Source organism: Caretta caretta, chromosome 6 (genome assembly GCF_965140235.1).
Source record: "Caretta caretta isolate rCarCar2 chromosome 6, rCarCar1.hap1, whole genome shotgun sequence".
In the NCBI taxonomy this organism is placed as follows: Eukaryota; Metazoa; Chordata; order Testudines; family Cheloniidae; genus Caretta; species Caretta caretta.
Genome location: NC_134211.1, coordinates 88,660,946 through 88,683,317, shown reverse-complemented (window position 1 = coordinate 88,683,317; position 22,372 = coordinate 88,660,946). Strand labels below are relative to the sequence as shown.

At 51.6% G+C, this 22,372-nt stretch overlaps 1 protein-coding gene across 4 annotated transcripts in view; it reads left to right on the top strand.

Moving 5' to 3' along the window:
* Nucleotides 1-7,553: 7,553 nt before the first annotated feature.
* The window catches only part of LTBP2 (latent transforming growth factor beta binding protein 2), a 130,026-nt gene continuing 115,207 nt past the window's right edge, over nucleotides 7,554-22,372 (top strand). For 3 of the 4 annotated variants that reach the window (XM_075129776.1, XM_075129775.1, XM_048854681.2), the window contains exons 1-2: nucleotides 7,554-8,511; nucleotides 20,118-20,188. In XM_075129776.1, the coding sequence (XP_074985877.1) occupies nucleotides 7,988-8,511; nucleotides 20,118-20,188 (595 nt within the window). In that variant the 5' untranslated portion in view covers nucleotides 7,554-7,987. The remainder of the gene's footprint in view (nucleotides 8,512-20,117; nucleotides 20,189-22,372) is intronic. The other variant, XM_048854680.2, reaches the window with a different exon arrangement.

Genomic DNA, 22,372 nt, shown 5'->3' with positions numbered 1-22,372 from the left:
ACACAGGCTGTCTGGGTTGCTGCATATCCTAAAGTTGGTCTCCTGTTCTCAGGCCTCTTGAGAGTTAAGGCTCATTTCCTCCTTTCTTCCCTCCACCTGTGCAATGAATATTGATGCTTCAACTGTCCTCTTGAGGCAGCCGTCAGAGTTAGCACCCTACCGAGATGCAGAAAAAACAAATTCTTTCTGTCCTTTTCATGGTCCTTCTACAGGCAGTGCAGAGACAGACATGTGCTGCTGTCCATTCTTTGTCCTCTCTATATACATACCCAGCTAGAAAATGGGGAGCACACCCCTCTCTTGGAACTATTGTTTCAGGCATGTTCTCTCTATACTGCATTGGTTACATTCGAGTCACATTCCAGCTGCTGGTGGGAATAGTCAGTGATGGAGCAAAGAGGCTCGAAATAAACATCAGTGTGATCATTAAACAAGGAGCCCGCTGGATTTCAAACAGCAGCCTCACCAGCGCCTTTCTCTAGCCGTATCACATGGCAAGCTCCTATCTGACTTGCTCTTCACTCTTGTCCCTAGGGGTCTCTCATCTGTTCCTGCTGCCCAGGTTTCTCCCTCCTTTGTATAGACATGTTTATGTATATTTTCTTGTGTTCTAACCTCCTTCCCTGTGTGTGGTCTGAGCCAGTGTTAATGTGAACACACATGTTTAGACAACAGTATCCCCAAAGTGCCGAGCCATGGGGCACCCAAATGGTTGGCCTATGCCTCCTTCCTTCCTCCGTCTTGGGGCTGGTCCTGTTTAAGTGAAAGCAGAAGGAACGCTAAAGCCAACAAACCCAGCTCATGACTAAGAGCTGCTGGACAGCTTCTCTCCTCTGTTTCTGACAGCAGCCCATCACTGACACATATGGCTAGTCTGCCTGCAGAGCTCTTCCCCAGGCTGGAGTGTGCTCTGGGGCTCTGAGAGCTGGCGGATGTGGCTGCACTCTCTCTGTGTGGAGCTACTCCCCTCTTGCTCAGTAGCTGCCCACCTGCATAGTGGGAATGTCGTGTTTCTAGTGGAACAGTGTCCCGTAATCCAAACACGCTGAGCTGTGTGTTTCATGGCAAAGTCAAGGGCCTGGAGTTCTATCCTTGGAGGCTTTTCTGGATGCTTTATTGAGTCTTGAAGCTGTCTCTGCTGCTTGGTGGTGTCCTCTCTGCAGGGTCCTATCCAACTGGCTCTTGGGCTTTCTTCATTTTGTACTTTTGTCTGATTGCCATGGCCCTGGCCCTGGCCAGCTCCCCTGAGGTTGCATCTGCTGTCTCTGTGTGAGACATCTGTTCTCTGAATGGTCCCATAACATCTTGAATGCCTCTAATGCTGTATGGTTTCGGAGTGGTAGCCGTGTTAGTCTGTATCAGCAAAAACAACGAGGAGTCCTTGTGGCACCTTAGAGACTAACAAATTTATTTGAGCATAAGCTTTTGTGGGCTAAAACCCGCTTCATCGGATGCATGCAGTGGAAAATACAGTAGGAAGAGATGTACATATATACACAGAGAACATGAAAAAATGGGGGTTGCCATACACGCTATAACAAGACTGATCAATTAAGTAGGATACAAGCTCACCTTCTTGTCAACTGTTGGAAATAGGCCATCCTGATTATCGCTACAAAAGTTTTTTTTTCTCCTGCTGATAATAGCTCATCTTAATTGATTGCTCTCATTATAGCGTGCATGGCAACACCCATTTTTTCATGTTCTCTGTGTATATATGTATGTATCTTCCTACTGTATTTTCCACTGCATGCGTCCGATGAAACGGGTTTTAGCCCACGAAAGCTTATGCTCAAATAAATGTGTTAGTCTCTAAGGTGCCACAAGTACTCCTCGTTCTTTTTTCTAATGGTGTATGTTACCTACCGCACCCTAAAGAAGGTCTGAGCGTTTCCATTTGCTGAGGGATAAAACCTCGTGCGATGTGTCAAAAGGCTGATTCCACTCCCTACCAACAGTGGCAGCGTGGGGGGGTTCTACCAGAGGGAGTGCAGGCTGTGACTCAGGGCCCCCGTAGGCTTTGTCCAGCCCTGTACATAGTAAAACATTCTCCTTTTCCTCTCAGCAGCCAGCTCCCGTATCTATGGAATGCATCCCATCTGCAGTGTGTTATGGATGTGCTCAGCAGTGGAGGAATAAGCACATGTGGGTTCTGAACCTTTCTGCAGAGAATGAAAAGGAGCTAATTAATCTAAAGAATGTGGCACCAGGAGCCACATCTGGGGGCCAACTGTCCCTGGGAGTGGGAATCCCAGGTGCTATATAGCTTTAGAGTCAAATTGCAGGGGTGATGCAGTCACAAAGGGCAAGAATGCAGTGGCACTGAAATATATAAACTCTGTATGTCTGAATCCAGGGCTAAAGGGACCCTGGCCTCCACCATCTCTGCCCTGAAGGACCTCCCTCCCACAGGCCTGAGGGCTAAAAGGGAATTGATTCTTCATGCTAATCCCTCTAGGGAAAATTGAAGTTCAGGATTGGACCTTGCCCTCCTCAGCTGGGAGGTGAATCCAGCCTCCATGTTCTTCCTGTCTTGAGTTCCCTAACACTTCACGCACCCACATCGCTCTGTTCTAGCAGTGGCCTTAACTCTGCCCCTTGAGCAACTCTCTCTCCTGTAGGAAAAGGAGAATCGCAACACCAGCATAGCTACACTCTGCTCCATCTGTCCCCTATGCTGCTCTGAAGAACGCACTCATCCAGTGGTGTCTCCATGGTCAGTCTTGTCCTCTGCTTCGTGGCAGCACATCAGCTGGGACTTGGAAAGCATGTGGGTTTTTTGGGGGGATGGGGGGTGCCCATCTAGGTCAGCCTCTGAGCTTGTTCTTTCTTTAGACACTGCCTTTCTGGGTCTAGGAGCTGTTGATGTTTGCAGCTAAGCTGAGCTGATGCCAAGCACTACTACTTAAGTGTTTGTCTACATGGAAAATTAACAAATAACTAAAGGTGTGAATTTAAAGTGAAAAAGTGAATTAAGCTGAAATGAACTAAGGCTGCTTTACATCTGTATGAGAGCATCCACGCAGGAGTTTAATGTGTTTTATCTAAGACGCAAAATTCACATCTTTAGTTAATCTGCCTTAACTTCCTCGAAAAGCCCTCTGTTCCCAGCAGCAAATGGCCAGATGGCCCAGTCACCAGAGATCATCTGTCAAATTCAGGGTTGTTGTCTAACAGTGGAACGATGATGAGAAAGCAAATCTCTGCAAGGGTTTCATCTTGTAGGTGCATCGCCCTGAACTGTCCAAGCTCTGCTGTCCGGGGAGTTCCTGAGAACTGAGCTATTTCATGTTTGTCTGCTGAGCAGCACATTGAAATCCAACTCCTGTTGCAATTCCCCATGGACTCTGTGCTTCCCCATTTCTGACAGACAGGACGAGTATGAAATGAGTCACTGCAGCCAGAGAAGTGCCAATGCCTAGAGGGCAGCACACGGAGCCCTGCGCTGAATGTTAGCCTGCAGCGTGGGCTGAACCAACACTGCCTCTCGACCCACACCTACCAACCGCTGTGGCTGTAATCAAGGCTTCAGGTGTTTGCATAGCACCTGTGCTGGAGATGTGTAGAGAGGAACAGCTTGCCTAAGCAAAATGGCAATAACAAGCCAGGGGGCTCAGCCTCATGCTCCCAAGAACCCCCACCATAGCCCAGGGTGCCCAAAAGCAACTCTGCAGTAACAAAGCAGGAACGTACAGCTTCATATCCCACACTCATGAGCAACTCTAAATCAGAAAGGGGGGGTGTGGCTCCAGAGCATCCCTACAATAACAAGCTAGTGTTTACACATTTAACGATGGAAAGAGTTTAATGTCCAGCTGCTGAGGGGTTATTGTAAACAGGGAGTAAAAATGATTTTAAAAGTTATGCAAGCTCCCTGGGCCTGGCTCCCTAGGAGGCAAAGCAGCCTGTGTGAGATGTTGGAGGAATGGGACCATTAATTGCTTTGCTTGCTTTATACTTCTCTCTCCTTCTCCTTCTCAGAAAGGAAACTGATCCCCTCACCCCCCTTAACTCTCCCTGGCCCACTGGTGGTTCTGGGCTGGTGCTGGTACCCAGAGAGGTTTAATCAGCTGGGCAAAGAGCAGATTTATTCTTTGATACAAATTGGAGCAGCAGTGGCAGCACCTCCTGTGCTCACGCCCCAACAGGGCAGGAGCTAGAAGAATGTCTGCAGTCGTTTCGGCAGAATCTAGTTTTGAGCAAAGCCTTGGGCTCCAGCTCTTTGTTTTCTAAGCCTTGTTTATGGCACTGATAATTCTTTAGTGTCAGGTTTAGACACTAAGCATTTTTTCCACTGCTGCATAAGAAAGTAATTAGGTGAAGATGGAGAGGAGGTTCTCCCTTAGAACAAAGAAACCAGCAATGGCTTTTATCAGGCTGGGCTCTCTGGATCCAATAGCTACGTACATGCTATCACAAACTGCTTCCTGGGCAGAGACTCAGCCCCAGCTACAGAGAGGGAGGGGTTGACTGCGCATTGGGAAATCCCAAAGCACCCCTTGGATTTCGTCAACAAACGGCTTCACTGATAAACCAACAATTGCCAGCAGGGTCAAATGCCAGTCCGGCCAGCTCCCTTTGCTCCTCACAGACTTGGGTAGACACAGGTAAGTGCTGTAACATCAGCCGTAATAGCACATCACTTCGCCTCTCTCCCTGGTAGTTTGGGCCAAAAAGAAAAGAGACGCTCCTATGGACTCCAGCTTAGCCCATGTGTTTCCACTGCCAGCTCATTAACCCTATAGTGGCTGGATGACTCGATAACATCCTGCACAGAGCACTCTGGTTTTCTCTGGCCTAGCTTTAAGATGAGATTTGAAGAGAGGATGTGCCTCAAGGGCCTGTAGGGAGCTGGTAGGTGGGTAGAGAGAGAGCACCAGCTACAGAGAGCAGCACAAATGAGCAAGCGGTTTTCCTCCCTTCTTTGTCTGGTCCGTCCTCCCTTGCCCACACCATAGAGAGGGGCAGGAAGGAGACTAAGCGCAGGAAAGTGGTGAGAGCAGGCAGCAGAACAGGTGGCTAGGAAGGCAGTGGTGGAGAGCAGAAAGGTAAAGTGGAGTCAGGAGAGTTCTGAAAATGAGGAGCGGGCATTAGAATTGGCTGTAGAGCTGGGTGGGTGGTGACGGTGGTTGATGGAGGGTCTGCAGGGGCTGTGTGGGGCGGTAACCTGGCCCCACTTCCTGGCTTGAGGGAGCTAGTAATTAGCTTTGCCTGCATAGGAGGAGATGGATGTTCAAGGACTAGGATGACTTGAAGCTTACGGCCGTAGGGGCAAAGTTCTGGCCCTGACTGAGGAGCTCTGAGAGAGCAAAGAGCAGGGGAGGGCAGTGCTTAAAGTGGGGTGTGTGTGTGGGGCGGTCCATTATTCTCTACAGCAATGAAAGTGACATCCCATGTGCCTGTCCCTCTGCCTCCTCCAGTCCCCACATCTGTTCCCCCCAGCCCTACCTCTGCTCCTGGTGCAGCTCCAGGGATTCTTCACACCCCTTTCCACTACCCCTGAGGGCTGCAGCAGAGGTGGAGACGAGGAGCAGAGGATCCATCCCTGTTGCTCACTCTAGGGGGAGGGAGGAGCATGACTGCCCTGAGCTATGGGCACCTGGGCAGGGCTGAAATGTGGTCCTGCAGAGACCAGGCTCAGCTGTAGAAATGTCACTTGTTGGGTTTGCTACTACTTCAGACTGGGCTCACCTAAGCCCTGCCTGCAGGTGGCCCTTAGTGCCGGGGTTTAGACAACCACTGGCAGGGAGAACAGAGCGCTTACATCGGAAGCAGGGAAGGAGACAGCTGGGACCTCAGCTTCCATCAGGAGTTACCCGGGAGAGTGGTGGTACTGAGAGCTGCCCCAGCGTTCTGGAGGGTCCGGGCAGCATGGGGAGCGGGTAGGAGGAGAGGTTCCCTGCTCACCTGTACGGAGCAGAGCCTCTGCTTCTAGTCTGTCTGGAAGCAGTTGGAGCTGGGTGAGGTGAGAGGCAGCCCCCTGCTGCTGAAACACTGAGGGAAGGAGGGTGCAGAGAGGACAGGAGTGGGCAAATGAGAGGGGCCTGCTGAGGTGAGCTGTTGTAGGGGGAGAGGGCCTTGTGTTGGTAAGGCTGGTGATGGGAAGGGTCTGGATGCAGCTCCCCTGGATCTGCCAGTTGTGCAGAGGTCACAGACCTGCCGGGCCATCAGAAGCAGGTGGATGTTCAGGGCGGGGTGAGTCAGACTCTGGCATGGGCTGGCAGGAGCTAGTCCTGGGGTCCAGTGGGGTAGTTTTTCCCACTGGTGAGTCATGTAGGAACAAAGTGGATATACGGTTGGTCAGGTGACCTGCTGGGATTTGTTGAGATACTGACCACCCTGCAGCTGCAGTGAGGTCTGCCCCAGATATTCTAACAGGCAAACACCCTAAGCAGGTCCCTCCCAGCGGCACGTACTAAACAACGCCCCTCTCCTCATGGGCACACGCCACTCTTCTCTCTGTCCTCCTTGTGTGCTGAGATACCACGAGATCCCAGTATGCATTTATCAAGCTTGTGCCCATAAGTGAGGAGAGAAGTCAGACCACCGCTAACACTGTGTGCCGCCGAAGCCCCTTCCACCACTGGATCGCCAGGGAACTGAGTTCAGCTTCAGACCCTCCTGGGAGGAAAGTCTGTCCTTGTCTCCATTGAGGGATGATCACAGTGAACAGAGAAGTGGGGAGGCGACCTGGCGTGGACACAGTCAGTTGGTAGAGCTGAGATCAGGACCCTTGGCTCTGTTTTCCCGCTAGATCAGTCCCATCTCTTGGCACGAGAGGTGGTCTTTTCAATCACTGCTTAATTGAAAACACCAGCTGCTCACGTTGGAGGCAGACGAGGAGGAGGCTAGTGCTTCTCTTCTCCATCCTGCCTGGTACTTTCCCTGCCCTTCTCTCCTGGTAAAAAGACTGGTCTCGTAGCTGAAGGACCTAGAGCTTTGGCTAGTCTTTTTTTGGCCTGGCACCATGGATGTGAAGCAATAAAGACAATGAAGCACGGAGCGGGGGACTTGGGGGATCTAGCTAAGAGGCTGGTCCACTGTGTGACCTTCAGCAAGGCAAACTTCCCCTCTCTGGGCTTCAGGTTCGCCTGCTGGGAAATGGGACTAACACCCCTCCTGCCTTCTCTGGGCGTGCGGGCTAAATGTGTTGGGGTTCATTCAGAAGATCCTAGCCCTGTGGCATAGGGGTGAAGGGCCCTGGCCCGGGGTATATTCTGTCTTCGGGGCTCCCCCAGGTGCCCCTCCCTGCCCACCTTCGCTGAACGCTTACAGCTGTTGTGAAATTCTAACACTTGCTGTGAGCTGGGGAAGCTGAGCCACAGGCTTGTTCAGCAGCAGGGAGGCTGAACACAAGTTCTCTGAGCCGGCGGTGGAAGGGCTGCCCTCCCCGGTCGCTCATGGGTTAATGTTTCTCTGTTGTAGTTTGTTTCCCTTTGCCAAAGTGGGTGTTGCTGGAATGTCTCCTCTGGTAAGGAGGGGGCCGAGCTGTGTCCTCTGCAGAGGGGCGATGTCAGCATCAAAAAGACACAAAAGGGGGAGGTTTCCAAAAATAAAACCCTCCATCCCCTCCAGACTCTGCCAGTGCCAGAGGCAGGCGAGAAGGTGCTTGGAGCTGTCTGCAGAGAGCGCAGGCTCTGACAACCAGGGGAGAGGAGGGATTGGGAGTTCTCCTTTCAGTGGTAGGAGGGACGGCTGCAGCCGCTCTGTGCAGCCCACGCTGTTGGGTTTGCTGTGTTACCTTCGCCCCAGGCTCTCCTGCTCCTGCAGGCAGCAGGTACTGATTAAGTGCCCCCTGCACCCCCACCCCTCAGCACATGGCAAAGTGAAGGACTTGGAAGGCTATTTCAGGGGACTTGCTCAAGGAACTTTGCCTAGACTCCTTCCCACAAACTCCCGTTGGATACTTGGCTTCATGGGGCTATCAGCCACACGCTGAGTGCTCTCTGTTCCCTTCAAGACTGGCCTTTCCTCTCAGGCAGGCACCATGAGGGGCTCCTGGCGCAGTTTTCTCCCTCTCAGTTTAGCTCTTTTCCTGGGGCTTGGGGATTCTCAGAGAGACTTTGCCGGAAGATTTGATCCAAGTTCTTCATTCCGAACCGAAGCTGGGAGCAGAGTCACAAGTCGGCTAAGGCTGCGGAACCCGGGCAGTAACTTGGGACCCACGGGCAAGGTGTACAGCCTGTTCCGGGTACACAGCCTGCCTTCTGCCTCGGAGCACCTCCCAGCAGCCTCTCCTATGGATCGCCCAGCCTGGATGAGGAGCTTGACAGGAGGGGACAACAGGGAGCAGCCGTCTGTTCCTCCAGATCACAAACTACCTGCTCCCCAGAGTGCCCGAGGCCAAGCCAGCAACCTGAGGGCAGCTGCAGACTCTCCAGATGGGACCCTGCTTCAGACCCCTGTGCAGAGGCAGAAGACTGACTCCTCACGCCAGCGGCAAAGAAATGGGCTCAAAGCTCGGACAGTGCCCAGGGCAAAGGTGCAGAATGCCAGAGGCCGACTCATGGGGTAAGTGCAGCCAAAGGGGTCTCGCTGCAGGACCAGGTGCCTAACGTGACTCCTTCTATTGCACCGACTAAGAGGTCTGAGCTGGGAGCAAAAGGGACAGAAAGGTCCCATCTTCAGGGGACCTCAGTAAGTGGAGACTCCAGTCCCAAAGCTCCAGCCACAGGAGGGACCTCTGGAGTTGGTCCCATATCCACCCACTATTTGCTCACTAACCAAACAATCTGTGCCCACTGCCCCTATGCAATTCCTGGGAGGCAGAGCTCCAATTGTTTCTCTCTCCCTAGGTCACTTACCCACTTTCTGTCCCATGTGCAGTAAGTAATAAGGGCCAGTCTGTGCTCAACTTCAGCTGTGCTGACCCTCGCCTGCCCCTGGCAGACAGCCCAGGCCCCAAAGCAGCTTAGGAGTCAGCTCAGTTACTTGCTGTAACAATGTGTGTATGTCCCCCACGTGCAGGAGGAGTTTGTGCTCCGTCTCAGCACAGAGAGCAGGCACATGATGTGTTGTCTGCGTCATTTCACCTGGGTGTGTTGCCTTGGAACGTGCTGGTTGTGCTGCCCTTCTTGCGTGGGTTTGTGGCACGGCAGGGTTCCTGTGGGCCACACAACTGTGTTGCATTGCAGGCTGTGGCTTTTGTCGCCCTGCTCGTATGGGTGTTTTGTGTGTAGCCTTGCAGGGAGTTCAGGAGGTTGTTGAGTTGCTGTGCAGTGTGTGTCCATGGGGCAGTGCAGTGGGGTGGGCTGTTGTGGCCCCTGCTTGGCATTGGGGAATGTAGCCGGGTTGCCATGGCCTCCGACTGTAGGTACCTGCCTCTTGGTGCATTACACCTGGAATGGGCCCCTTGTCAGTTCTGCGTGCAGTAGCTTCCAGCTTCCCACAGCTCCTGCTGGCTCAGCTGGAGGAGGCTTCCTATGACTTGCCCGGCAGAGCTGCCTCCAGTTCCAGTCCCTGGCATGGTAATGTGGAGGTGGGAGAAGGGGACTTGTGGCATGCCTAGAGGCTCTGCAGAAGAGCCCTTGGCCCTGTGCTTCCTCCCTCTCCTGCCATTCCCCTCCATGCTCCCCTGCCCAGGGTGCACCTCTCAGCCCGCTCTACTGGTGTAGTGGTGCTCATGAAGCCACCCTCCCTAATCAGTTAGGAACACCCAAATTGCCACTCATAGCCACCCTGTCAGCATAGTCACAGGGTAATGGCAGAGAGGGCCTGTGGGCTGATTGCTCAAGTGCCCTCTGACATGTGAGCTTAGTGCAGACTCACAGAAATGCTTTCTTCCAACACTGAACAAGAAACCTGACTAGAGTAAGGAAAGCAGCACTATTCCTAAAGCTTCCCTCCCCCAGCCTCACTGCAGAGCTCCTGCCTAGAGCTTTCCTCTGCCCCATCCTACCGGCTTCCTACAACAGATTCAAAGTAGCAGCAGGTACAGCCTACATCTCTTCCCCTCCCCTATTACCCCCATTGCTCTGTAAACATGGTTAACAATAGTTAAGAACAAACTATAGCTCTGGACGAGCCTCTGGCTTCCTCACTCATCCAGCTCTGCCCACCTTGTGGCCCTGAGGAGGGGCTTGTCCAGTGGATTCACTTAGATTATCAAATCCCATTCATAGAATATCAGGGTTGGAAGGGACCTCAGGAGGCCATCTAGTCCAACCCCCTGCTCAAATTCAGTCAGTTCAGGACACTTCTTAGCAGAATGATCAGCCCCCACTAAGGTTGTGGTGTAGGCATCATTGCTCTTGGAATCACATGGAAATTCAGCTGGGCTTGGGGAATCAGCTGGAGATGCTGCCTGCTTCCTCTGTAATGAGTACCCAGATCAGGCTCAACCATGTTCTTGGGCTGTAGCTACTTAGGGACAACAGCTGATGTCCAGTTTTATCAGGAGTGGGCGGCCTGGTTTAAGGTTAGGTGGTGGGTCAGGCTGCAGTCAGATGGCTAAAGAATAAAACCTGAGACCTCTTAGAAGTAGCAGCTCTCATTCTGTGAACAGGATCACTTAGGATGAAGATTTTCCTGTGAGGTTGGCAGTGTTGACCCACAAGCAGCTGAGTTTAGTTTACTCTCATGACTGATGTGGGGAAGCCATATAGCTCAGAAGAGTAATAGGTAAATTTTTGTTGTAGCATTCTCTTAGCAATCTGAACTGCTCCCTCCACCAGTCTATTCACTTGCGGGTAATGAGGGCTGGAAGTAAAATCCTTGAAATCACACTGCATTTGAAAAGCTTGGAACATGGAGCTGGCATCTCGTGGGTCATTGTCAGTGACTATTTATTTTGCCCAGATGCCAGGACAAGAAAAGTTGCCATTGTTAACTTTTCTCTGACCTGCTCACTTTGTGTGTGTGTGTGGGGGGGGGGGGGGTATCTAGTGAGGTGGAGAATTTTTGCCTAACTGGAATAGTCAGTGGCTACCAATATGTTCGTTTTCCTAACACAAGCCTGGTGCTATTCTTTTCCAAAGCCTATTGGATATAATGTTCTGGGTAGGAAAGTGTCTCTGAGTTTTGGCTTTCTGGTCATTCTACAAGACTCTCATGATTCCATCTCATCTGTCTGATTTTTGCCTTTGTTACATCCACCGTGTTTCTGCCCAGGAAACTCTGTGATTTGAAGAGGCTTTATTTTATGGTGTTTTCTACCTGCATCACACTTGCACCCCTTTCCTGCAGAGTGCCTTTCATTTTCACTCACTCAGATGATAAGGCAAGATGAACCAGCCATTCCACAGTAGTTCAGACACTAATTATTATAATTCTGAAAGTTCCTTGTTTAAAACCCCAGTTTCTAGATAGTGTCTTATTTGTTTTTTCTTACCAATTGCTGAGTTTCAGTGCTCTGATTCTCCATACAGGGCCCTAATACAGGCCCACCACACTTTGGCTCCAGTGGAGACATAACCTGAGGTTTAATTTCCAGCTTGGGCAGACATACCTGACCTAGCTCTATCAGTGCTAACTATAGAAGTATAATTGCAGCAGTGTGAATGTCGGGAAGGTCTAACCGCCCCAGCTAGGTACCAAGGGTTTCAGATGGGTGGAACCTGGGGTGGCTCGCCCATCCCGCCGCTTGCGCTGCCAGAGCTACACTGCTATATTGTGTGTGCTAGCTTGATCAGAGTTAGCATGGGTACGTCTGCCTGACCTGGGAATGACATCTCCAGCTCCAGTGTAGACGTGCCCTCATGCTGTGACTCTGCACCCTTTGTCAGAAACACCCCATTCCTTTCTGCAATAAAATGCTCACCCTCATACTTCCTAGGAACGATGGCATAGCTGTCTCATCTCTTTTCTCTGGGACAACGATGATCCAGACGTGTGTTTAGCTTCACTCCCTGTGGTAAAAGTGAATGCAGTGACATATCCTAGGGCCTAGGCCATCCTTTGTGTTCACTGTGGCTGCAGTGTGAAAGCTGGTGAAGGGCTTCTTCCACCCAGGCCATTGAGCTAAGCCAGCTTAAAGTCTTAGGGAGAGCTGAACTTTGGTATTGTGTTTTGCTGGCTTGGAATGAGTCAACTTCTGACACCATGTCCTGCGTCAGTAGCAAAGAATCACAGAAGCTGCTTTTTTCTAACCCTGAACAAGGAGCTTTATTAGAATAAGGGAAACAGAATGATCCTGAAAGCTGCAGTCGCTTTGTGGAGCTTTGCTTAGAACCGACCCTTCCTGACTGGTATCCGTACACACGCCCTTCGACCATGGATCACAGCATTCCTGCCCACTGCCAAGGATCAGCCCATGTTCAGGTTGGGTGTGTTCACGTTGATTTTAAAATGTTTGTACATCTTTTGATGTAGTCCTTGGGCTTTTGGCAGGTTCCCACCCTGGGCCTTGGTGTCCCAGATTCGGGAGCCTCTGAGCCATTGAAATGTCTCAGATGCACCCAAGGTGTAAATATGCCACAGAGCTGGGTGTATTGCGAGCAAAAGCTGGCCAGCTCCCGACTCAAGGCTGATGTGTTACAGTGTAGCTGGGTGCATTCCCATTGCACAAGCTGCTGAGAGTGTCGGCATCCGATGAAGTGAGCTGTAGTTCACGAAAGCTTATGCTCAAATAAATTTGTTAGTCTCTAAGGTGCCACAAGTACTCCTTTTCTTTTTGTGAATACAGACTAACACGGCTGTTACTCTGAAACGGCTCTAAAACTGCGGAGCCTGTGCTCCCTACTCTCTCGGCTCCCCCCTCCCAACAGCCAGCTGGCTCCTGAGATCAGACCTAATCACACAGCTCCTATTATTAGTGCCCGCGGGGTGCTCAGTGCTTTCCAAATGGAGAACAGCATCTTCATGAGCCTCCCCCGGGGCTGTTGTACTGTGAGCCCCTCCTTCCCCCCACTCCTGACAGCGGGAGCGGTAGGTCAATGGAGATTGGTTAGGACATGAAGAGTGGAAGTTAGCAATCCTGGCATACATGCATGCACAGGCATGAGACTGACACACTGCATGTATCCCTCAACAGTTCTTGGATACTCCTGCCCTGACACATGTTGCTCCTGCCTCCCCTATCAACACCATAGGACTTGCCCTGTACCATGCTTTGGTTGATGCAGTTTATGCCCATCTCTCCCCTGTCACCCCCACCATGGCTCCCTCCTCCTCTAGCAAACGTGACATAGAAAAGATAGGAACAGAGACATGAAGGTTTGCAGGGCAAAGCTTTCAGAAGTTGGGAAACACCCCAGTTAGGCTTACACGGGCAGCCTTAACTCTGCCCCTAACATGGCTGCCTCATTTCAATACGATCTTCAGTCACATAGTCATGTGCCTTTTTCGGAATAATACAATACCACGTCATACAGTGCCCCTACAATCTTAGGGCACTTTCAATATACAAGAAACTGCTGCTTAATCTTTTTTGTTCACACTGATGTCTTTGTTCTTTAGTCTACAGAATCTGTTTATTCAGACAGCGTATATGGTGTGTTCTCTCTCTAGCATGTGTTCCTTAATAATGTAGTCTGAAGGCTGCTCAGGAGCTGAGGCAGTTAATGATGCTAACTCAGATGCATATTTTCAGAGGCTTGTCTATGCCAGCAGCTTTTCACTCTCACTCTGTGTTGTGTAAGAAGGGTTTACGGTGAACTTCTCATATAAAGTTGGATGAAATTCTCCGGCCTGTGCCATACAGGAGGTCAAACCCTGATGATTTAATGGTCCCTTCTGGCTTTAAATCTATGAATGACTTTAATGGAGCCTGTGTATTAGAAATGCATTGCGCAGTGCCCTGTACTACAGGATGATGCCTAGAAGGTTGTAAAAAATGTATACTATTGTAATATTTGGGAAAGCATGTGATCACATAGGGAAGCTATGCACACCATTAACATGTGCAACTCCATGATCTTATTGCTGCTTCTCTTGTCCTCCTTCCCCCTAGTGTTTGTTACACTTGCTTGAATCTGGTGTCCAATAAGACCACAGAGTCTTCAAGGCTTGTGTTGTCTTAAGTGTGTGTGGAGCACACGGTGCAGTGGGGCCCTGATCCTGACTGAGGCTGCTATGTGCTCCTGCAGTACTAATAATTAATAAGGAGGGCTGTATTGTAATAAGCCAAGGGGGCAGAGTTAAGGTTGCACATTCAGCATGGCTGTGGCATTTCCTGATGTCGGGGTCAGAGGGGGCTTTGCTATGCAGACTGTGCATTCTTGAAGATTTGTTTTCACTGTGGACACGTAGGAAGTTACCCGCTAACTTTGGAGATAAGGCTGGGACAGGAACTCCAGAGAAACAAGACAAGGCTTCTGTCTTTCTGTCTCCCAGCACTTGTGGACCAGGGAAATGGCATCTGGAGGAAAGACAAAGACTAAGGCCCTGAGCCTGAAAGAGAACCACATGTCTGGACCTCTGCCCCTGCGCAGAGCCCTAGAGATCTCTTGGCAAGATCAGGGCAGGAATGGCTCTGTTAAAAAAGGGAACCCTCTTCCCCCTTGTTGCCCCAGATGATGCTTGTTTCTTAGAGCACCTGGAAACCCTACTGAGTGAGGAAGGGACAGCTTCTCTTGTGCTCAGTTTGAGTGCAATTTGGGGCTGCTATCTCCAGACTGTGTTTGGAGATAGCAGTGTTTGGAGATCACAGAGCATATCTAGCACCTCAGGTGAGAGCTGTACCCTAACAAACTCATCCCCATTCCCCGCAGCCCTGCAGGTACATAAGTATTGCAGCTCTGTGTTACTGGTGGGGAAATGGAGACTGAAATGAGGTGACTTAGCAAAGACCCCCTTGGCACTCAGTGGCAGAGCCAGGATTAGAGCGTGGGCCCTCCTGAGGCCCAGCCCCATGCGCGTTTCTGCCATTCACACAAGCACCTGCTGTGGCTGACCTGATAGGGCTTGGGCAGGGAGACCTGCTTGTGGAAATGTCTTTTTTACTCTGGGCCTTTTGGGCTGTGTTGAGCGTGGTACCACCTGGTGGTGATACTGGGAACTGCTGGGCATTCCTGCCACAGAATGGCCAGGCTGTGTACCTGCCGTCTGAGTTATATTATCCGTGCGCCTCTCACCCCCGCTAGACCTGCATGCAACAGAATGGGAGAACAGTCACTGCCTTTCTCCAGGGCTTGATTCCCTCCCTGCTGCTTAGTGCAGAGGGTGGGACTCCTGGTCTCTGCTTAATATTCTGCACGCAGCTGGAAATGCCATTCTAGTTTGCTTCCCTTCAGCAGGGCACAGGGAGCATGGATTACATGTGGCCAACCCACTGTGGCCATGCTGCCATAGTGGGCCGTACATGCGTGGTGACTGGCAGCACAGGGGACAGCGGCATGGGGCAGTCTTCCAACAGGGCTCGTGGGTTCAAAGGCAGGTGACGCAGGGCAGCCCCCAGAAAGGCACTGTGTCTAGGCTATAGGGTTCAGAGGGCTAGTGACACAGAGCTAGTCCCCATCCAGGCTCTGGGGATTGGCCGATGCATGGTGGCCTGGGCTGGCCCCATGGCTGGGCATTTTTGTCTGTGCTCTCAGGTTTCTGGGTGGGAAGCACTGGGCAGCCCCGGCAGGACACCATATTTGAGATTGCAGGGTGGGTGGGTGCCTGTCATGCAGGCTGTGTGTTTAGCTGTGGCTGGTGTTATTCACAGAGCACTGGGGGCTCAGTGCTGCAGAGATCCCAGCATGGACCCATGTCACGCCATGCAGCCACTTCTGACCTGCTGCCTTTGCCTCAGTTCAGAGGCCCCATCACCTGCGTAGCGGTTGACTTTTCACACATACAGAACTCCTCGTTGTGGGGCAGCCCCAGAGCGACCTAGCCTAGAGCGTTGCTTCCAACTCGGGGCTGCAATGCGGGGGGTGAGGGAACCCCAGCTCCTGCTCCATGTGAATGCCCTTGGCTGGAGAATGCCAGAGGAGAAGGCAGCAACCAGAGGGCTCCTCTCTGAGTTGCGTGGTTGCTGGGAGGCATTGGCCTGGGGGCTGCTATTCTGCCAAGCTGCAGGAAGCCAGCCACTCCCTGGAGCACCATCCCTCTGAGCTGTAAACACGCCGTGCTCCTTAAACCTGCAGGGGTTTATTTGGAATTCTTCATAAGACAACAAAAACCACATGGCGTTCAAGCCATGAAAATGTCAAGTAAATGCTTTAAATGTAACCAGATGCTCCCAGGGCTGGTTCCTGCTCAGTGAAAAACCAAGACCACTTTGCCCAGCTCCGTAGCCCCCCAGCCATCCTCTCCCCCAGTCTCCCAAGGCTCCAGCACACCTGGCTGTCCATTAACACCGTCTCATCAGGAGGTGAGAGAAAAGTTTGCTCCATTTCCCACCCGTGGCCCCAGCAGTGCGGCCCGATGAAGTGAGCTGTAGCTCACGAAAGCTTATGCTCAGATAAATTGGTTAGTCTCTAAGGTGCCACAAGTACTCCTTTTCTTTTTGCGAATACAGACTAACACGGCTGTTACTCTGAAATCTGGGATAAGAATAACCCTTAGCACCTCGCTAGCATTTTACTGCTTCCAAGAGCTTCACAAATATTTGGCTAATCAACCCTCCCCACTCTAGAGTGGCACTGGGGCCTGGCGAAATTGGCACCATTTTGGGAGTTGAGATTTTCCTAGCTCTGTTACTGACTCACTGTGTGATCTTGGCAAGTCCCTTTCCCAGCCTCAGTTTCCCCATATGCAATGTAGTGCTTATGATACTGACCTGCCTCTTGGGGTTTAGAGGATATGAGATCGTGTCTAGAAAGTGCTAAGGATTAGGATTGCCCGTGAGCCTGGAGGACACAGCAAGGCTGTGACAGTGAGTCTGTCACTACAGACAGCACCAGGTGCAGTATAGAGGAGCCTTGGGGCAGGCACTGAGAAGATCAGCAGCAACAGGATGAGCCCAGAGGGAGCTGGGCCGGGGGAGTGACACAAAGCACCTAGTGATCATACCCTTTTGCATGCACTGCTTCACATGTGCTCCTCAGACGTGATTCTGCTGCCAAGATAACCATGACTCCTAGTGAGTCAGCCCTGGCCTTTCACTCCTTTCTGTGCTTGTTCTTTGTGCTTCTGCTTCATCCCCACAGCCTCTGGCTGCTCCTGCAGGCCTGGCAGCAGCAGCCTTCCAACAGAGAGTCAGACCAGCCCCCAGGGTGCTGGGGTGCAGCTGTCCCCCGATAGCTCACAAGAACCAGGCATGTTGATGCGGTGCCCTCAGAGAGTGGGAGGGCCTGCTAGGTACTGGGCCACCTGCTCTATTCCAGTCTCGCACTCTGCACCCCAGAATGTGTTGCCCACCCTATGGTCTGGGAAGAGATCTACGCTCACCAGCAGACACTGAGAGGCGTTCTTTCTGCGTGTGCGTGTGTGAGCGAGCGAGCGAGATCTAGACAAAGATTCCGGACTTCATTCCATGAGGAATTGTTGGCTTGATCTGAGGCCAAAGCAGCTTCTCTGAGGGCGGCGCCTGCTCCTGCCTGCAGAAACCACCTTCTGATTGTGCCAGTAATTTGAGGCAAGAACAGGAAATGTTTATGCTCCTTCACAAACCTGCTGAATGTGATTTGCAAAGTGCATCTAGGCCACCTCAGGGAGGAGGGGGGAGCTGTGGTGATGTCCCACCTCACAAAGCGAGCGGAGTTGGGTCTGGTCAATAATTGAATGGGAGGCCTGCAACAATATAATGATTGGATGGTTTTAGACATCTAAAGATAGGGTGCAGCTAGGGTTGCCAGGTGTCCGGTTTTCGACTGGAACGCCCAATCGAAAAGGGACCCTGGCGGCTCCGGTCAGCACTGCTGACTGAGCTGTTAAAACTGCGGTTGGCAGGGCTGGCAGGCTCCCTGCCTGGCCCCGCATGGTTCCCTGGAAGCGGCAACATGTCCCTCGGCTCCTAGGCGGAGGTGCGGCCAGGGGTGCTCCGTGTGCTGCCCATGCCCTGAGTGCTGGCTCCACAGCTCCCATTGGCTGGGAACCATGGCCAATGGGAGCTGCAGGGGTGGCGCCTGCGGGTGCAGGCAGCGCGGAGCCACCGGGCCATGCCTCCACCTAGGAGCTGAGGGACATGTCGCTGCTTCTGGGGAGCCCCCCGAGGTAAGTGCCGTCCAGAGCTTGCACCCCTCACCTCTTCCCATACCCCAACCCTCTGCTCCAGTCCTGAGGCCCCTCCCACACCCAAACTCCCTTCCTGGAGCCTGCACCCTCCATCTCCTCCTGAGCCCCCTCCTGCATCCCAAACCCCTCATCCCTGGCCCACCCCAGAGCTTGCACCCTTGCCCCACCCCAGAGCCCACTCCTGCACCCTGAACCCCTCATTTCTGGCCCCACCCCAGAGCCTGCACCTCAAGCCGGGGCCCTCACCCCTTCCTGCACCCTAACTCCCTGCCCCAGCCTGGTGAAAATGAGCAAGTGAGTGAGGGTGAGGGAGAGCGAGCGACAGAAGGAGGAGGTATGGAGTGAGTGGGGGTGGGGCCTCAGAGAAAGGGTGGGGCTCAGGAGGAGAAGAGGCAAGGGTATTTGGTTTTGTGCGGTTAGAAAGTTCGCAACCCTAGGTGAAGCCTAAGCAGACTAGATATGGGCTTGATGCGGGATTTCCTTCTATGGCCTGTGTTATGCAGGAAGTTAGCTAAGATGACATAATCGATCTTGCTGGCCTTAAAATCTATGAATATTAATAAGAGCTTGATCCTGAAGGATCGGTAAGTGCTTTACAACAAGTTACTCAGCTACAGAAATCACGCTTTCTGCCTCTACTCGCACACAGTGAAATGCAGCCCGTTCTGTGGTGAGCTATGTAGAAACAACACTCCACAACAGTTTGAAGCAGGAAATGAAGAATAGTACTGTATCCATTTGAAACAGCATGGGAGATTTATGGGAGCAAAATATAATTACCAATGCTGGATTAGACCCAATCCTAGAAAACCGTGCTGTGAGATCTTTAATGGCCCCTGATTGTCGGGACCTCAAGTTACTCATAAGAACGGACATACTGGGTCAGACCAAAGGTCCATGTAATCCAGTATCCTGTCTTCCAACAGTGGCCAGTGCCAGAGGGAATGAACAGAACAGGTAATCATCAAGTGATCCATCCCCTGTCGCCCATTCCCAGCTTCTGGCAAATAGAGGCTAGGGACACCATCCCTGCCCATCCTGGCTAATAGCCATTGATGGACCTATCCTCCATGAATTTATCTAGTTCTTTTTTGAACCCTGTTATAGTTTTGGACTTCACAACATCCTCTGGCATGAAGTTCCACAGGTTGACTGTGCATTGTGTGAAAAAATACTTCCTTTTGTTTGTTTTAAACCTGTTGCCTATTAATTTCACAAACCCCTAGTTTGTGTGTTATGAGAAGGAGTAAATAACACTTCCTTATTTACTTTGTCCACACCAGTCATGATTTTATAGACCTCTGTCATATCCCCCCTTAGTTGTCTCTTTTCCAAGCTGAAAAATCCCAGTCTTATTAATCTCTCCTCATATGGCAGCCGTTCCATACGCCTAATCATGTTTGTTGCCCTTTTCTGAACCTTTTCCAAGTCCAATATGTCTTTGTTGAGATGGAGCGACTACATCTGCAGGCAGTATTCAGGATGGGGGCGTACCATGGATTTATATAGAGGCAATATGATATTTTCTGTCTTATTCTCTATCCCTTTCTTAATGATTCCCACCATTCTGTTCGCTTTTTTGTCTGCTGCTGCACATTGAGCGGATGTTTTCAGAAAACTATTCACAATGACTCCAAGATCTCTTTCTTGAGTGGTCACAGCTAATTTAGACCCCATCATTTTACATGTATGGCTGGGGTTATGTTTTCCAATGTGCATTACTTTGCATTTACCAACATACTCATGAGCAAAATGGCACCTCTGGCAGCACAGGCCCCCCTAGCAACCATGCTAGGGCATTGAGGTTAGTACTGATTCAGGAGGGAGAGCACCCCCCTACTGAGTCACCTTCACCACTCCCCGTAGCACCTGGATGTTCCTTCCTAGAGGGTTTCCCCTCCAAGCATTTAACAAGCCCAGCCTGGGTTGGCTTGAGAGCTCAGGCTGCAGTGGTCTGGGTGCAAGGAAAGCTCAGATGTTGTAGGAAGTGGTTCTGTTGGTGTCTCCGGAGGTGCTGGCTATGGGGAGACCTCACCGCCTCTCTTTTCCTAATCCCGCTGTTTGTGACTGCTTAGGCCGAACGTCTGCGGGGGACAGTGCTGCTCAGGGTGGACAACTGCTCCTGGCACAAACCGATGCATCAAACGTGAGTACGAAAGAACAATCGATTAGAGATGTCAGTCATGGCACTTAATGCATCGCTGGCAGGCACTCAGCTGTCCCAGTGATGGGTGTGGCAGGAGGGCCAGAGGATGCCCTTTCCCAGTCCTTTGGCCCTGAAGCCCCCTTAGTCGTTACACTGCTGTCTTTGAATTTCTCCACTGTTTGGTTGAGACATAAACAAGGAGAGAATTCCCTTCTCTGCCTGACTCACCCCACCCCCTGTTATGGGCATGGTGTGCTTCCCACGGCAGAGAGAATGGAGCGCCCCCTGTGGGTGCTGTTACATATATAGTTCCCAGAGCTGGGCCGCATGTCCCCTGTTGGTGCTGCAGCACTTCTGGCCAGGTCAGTAGTCCATGCTAACATCGACTGCGTCAGAGACCAGCCCCCTTACCCTTGTTAATTTGTTATTAATCAGGATCGGGGCCCCACTAGGCTGGGTACTGCACATACACATTCAGAGACATGGGTCCGTTTTTAAGAGCTGATAAATTTGAAACAAGACCCAAGTGATTGTGATAAATTGCAGGAGGGAGAGTGGTGAGGGAGGGTAGTGGCGATACGGTCACATGGCAGCTGCTGCCCCCCAGATTGACGGTTCCAAATGATCTGAACGTTTTTTACAAAAGCAACTAACTAGGTTGGCGAAGGGGCTGCCCTGGGAGGGGCTGGGGTGTGGAAGCCTGCTCTAAGGGGGTGTGCACACTAGGGAGACAACAGAAAATGGCTTGAACGCTCAATCAATCCCTGACCAGCTCGTTACTGGGGAGCTGCTCTCCCAAGGAGGCTGTGTCCCTTCATGCTTTCCCAAGGTAGGAATTACTGGAGCTGTGTGAGCACAAACACCTTCACCCCTATCCCTCAGTTCTGATACAGCACCCAGGGGGCCCTCTGTGTGGGGAACCCTCTTCCTCTCCCTGGCTGTTACTTCAGAACTCCTCTCTTGCCTGTAAATGCAGGGCCCTCTGGGCTGGGGCCTCCTGCAGGGCAGCTCTGCTCGACACAGTCATAGGACTAAAACAGAGTGCAGTGATTTACAGGGAAATAATCCCATGGAGGGGGCTCTGGTGACATCATTAACCACATGAGCTGGAACCCCTGTGATGCAATTAATTACATTGTAAATCAGGGCAGCTCACTGGCTGCTGGTGAGTTTTCTTAACCTGTGGATCCAGCATGGCTTGCAAGTTTCCAAACACATAAATCCTCTAAAACCGCAGAATGAATGAAGAGCGGGGTTTATCCTGCAAAGGCCTCAGCTCCAGCATTCGCTGCGGCCATGCTTCGTGGACCACCCGCAGAAATCTGCCTGTTCCCCTCTGACCTGCTGCCCAAATAATCCCAGAGAGACTCTGTGCAGAGAACATTTGTAAATCCAAGCAGCAGTCTCTCTCCTTTCCATGCCTGTCTTCAGTGGGCCTGACTTCTGGAGTTGGCCACCTGGGAATTCTGCTTCACCCGTCTGTGATGCTGTAGTGGAGCTGGGTCTGCATCTGGGGTTTATAAAGTGGAGTAGATTGCAGCTGCTCTTCTTGTGAGCCCTGTAAATCAAACCTCTGTCACAAGCAAATAAGGAGAGCAATAGTAAGAGGAAGGAAAGTCTGGAGGAGACTGGGCTCCTGAGCAATAAGCAGCATTACAGGGAAGCGGAGGAGTGGCTAGTTGTCCTTGTCTCCCCTGCCCAGGCATTCAGGGTCAGCATTGTGTCCGCAAACTTGTCTGGTCTCCTCATAGCCCTGTTTAAACACAACAGGACAGCCTGGTGCACACAAGCCATGAGTGACCACTGTAGGCCCACACTGGCCAAGATCTGTAGGGATAGAGATGAGTGAAATGTGTTATATGGGAGTGACATGAGGGGTAATGGCAAAGGACTGAGGAAGAGTAGGCAAAATATCCGGAAGATACTGCCTGATGGTGAAATAGGTCAGGCTGAGGAACCGTCTCCCAAGGGAAGGGATGGGAGCCCTGTTTAACAGCAGACTGACTGAGAGGACAAGACAGCTAGATGAAGAACCTAGATCTTGTCCTTCTCTGGATTCTGTGACTTAATATGGAGAGGCAGCCCATGGAGACTGCAGGTCCCAAACCCAGAAATGTGGCCTGCCTTGAAGAGCTCTCTATTGTGCACATCTCTTGGGCTGGAGGCTGATGACTGCCCCCAGAA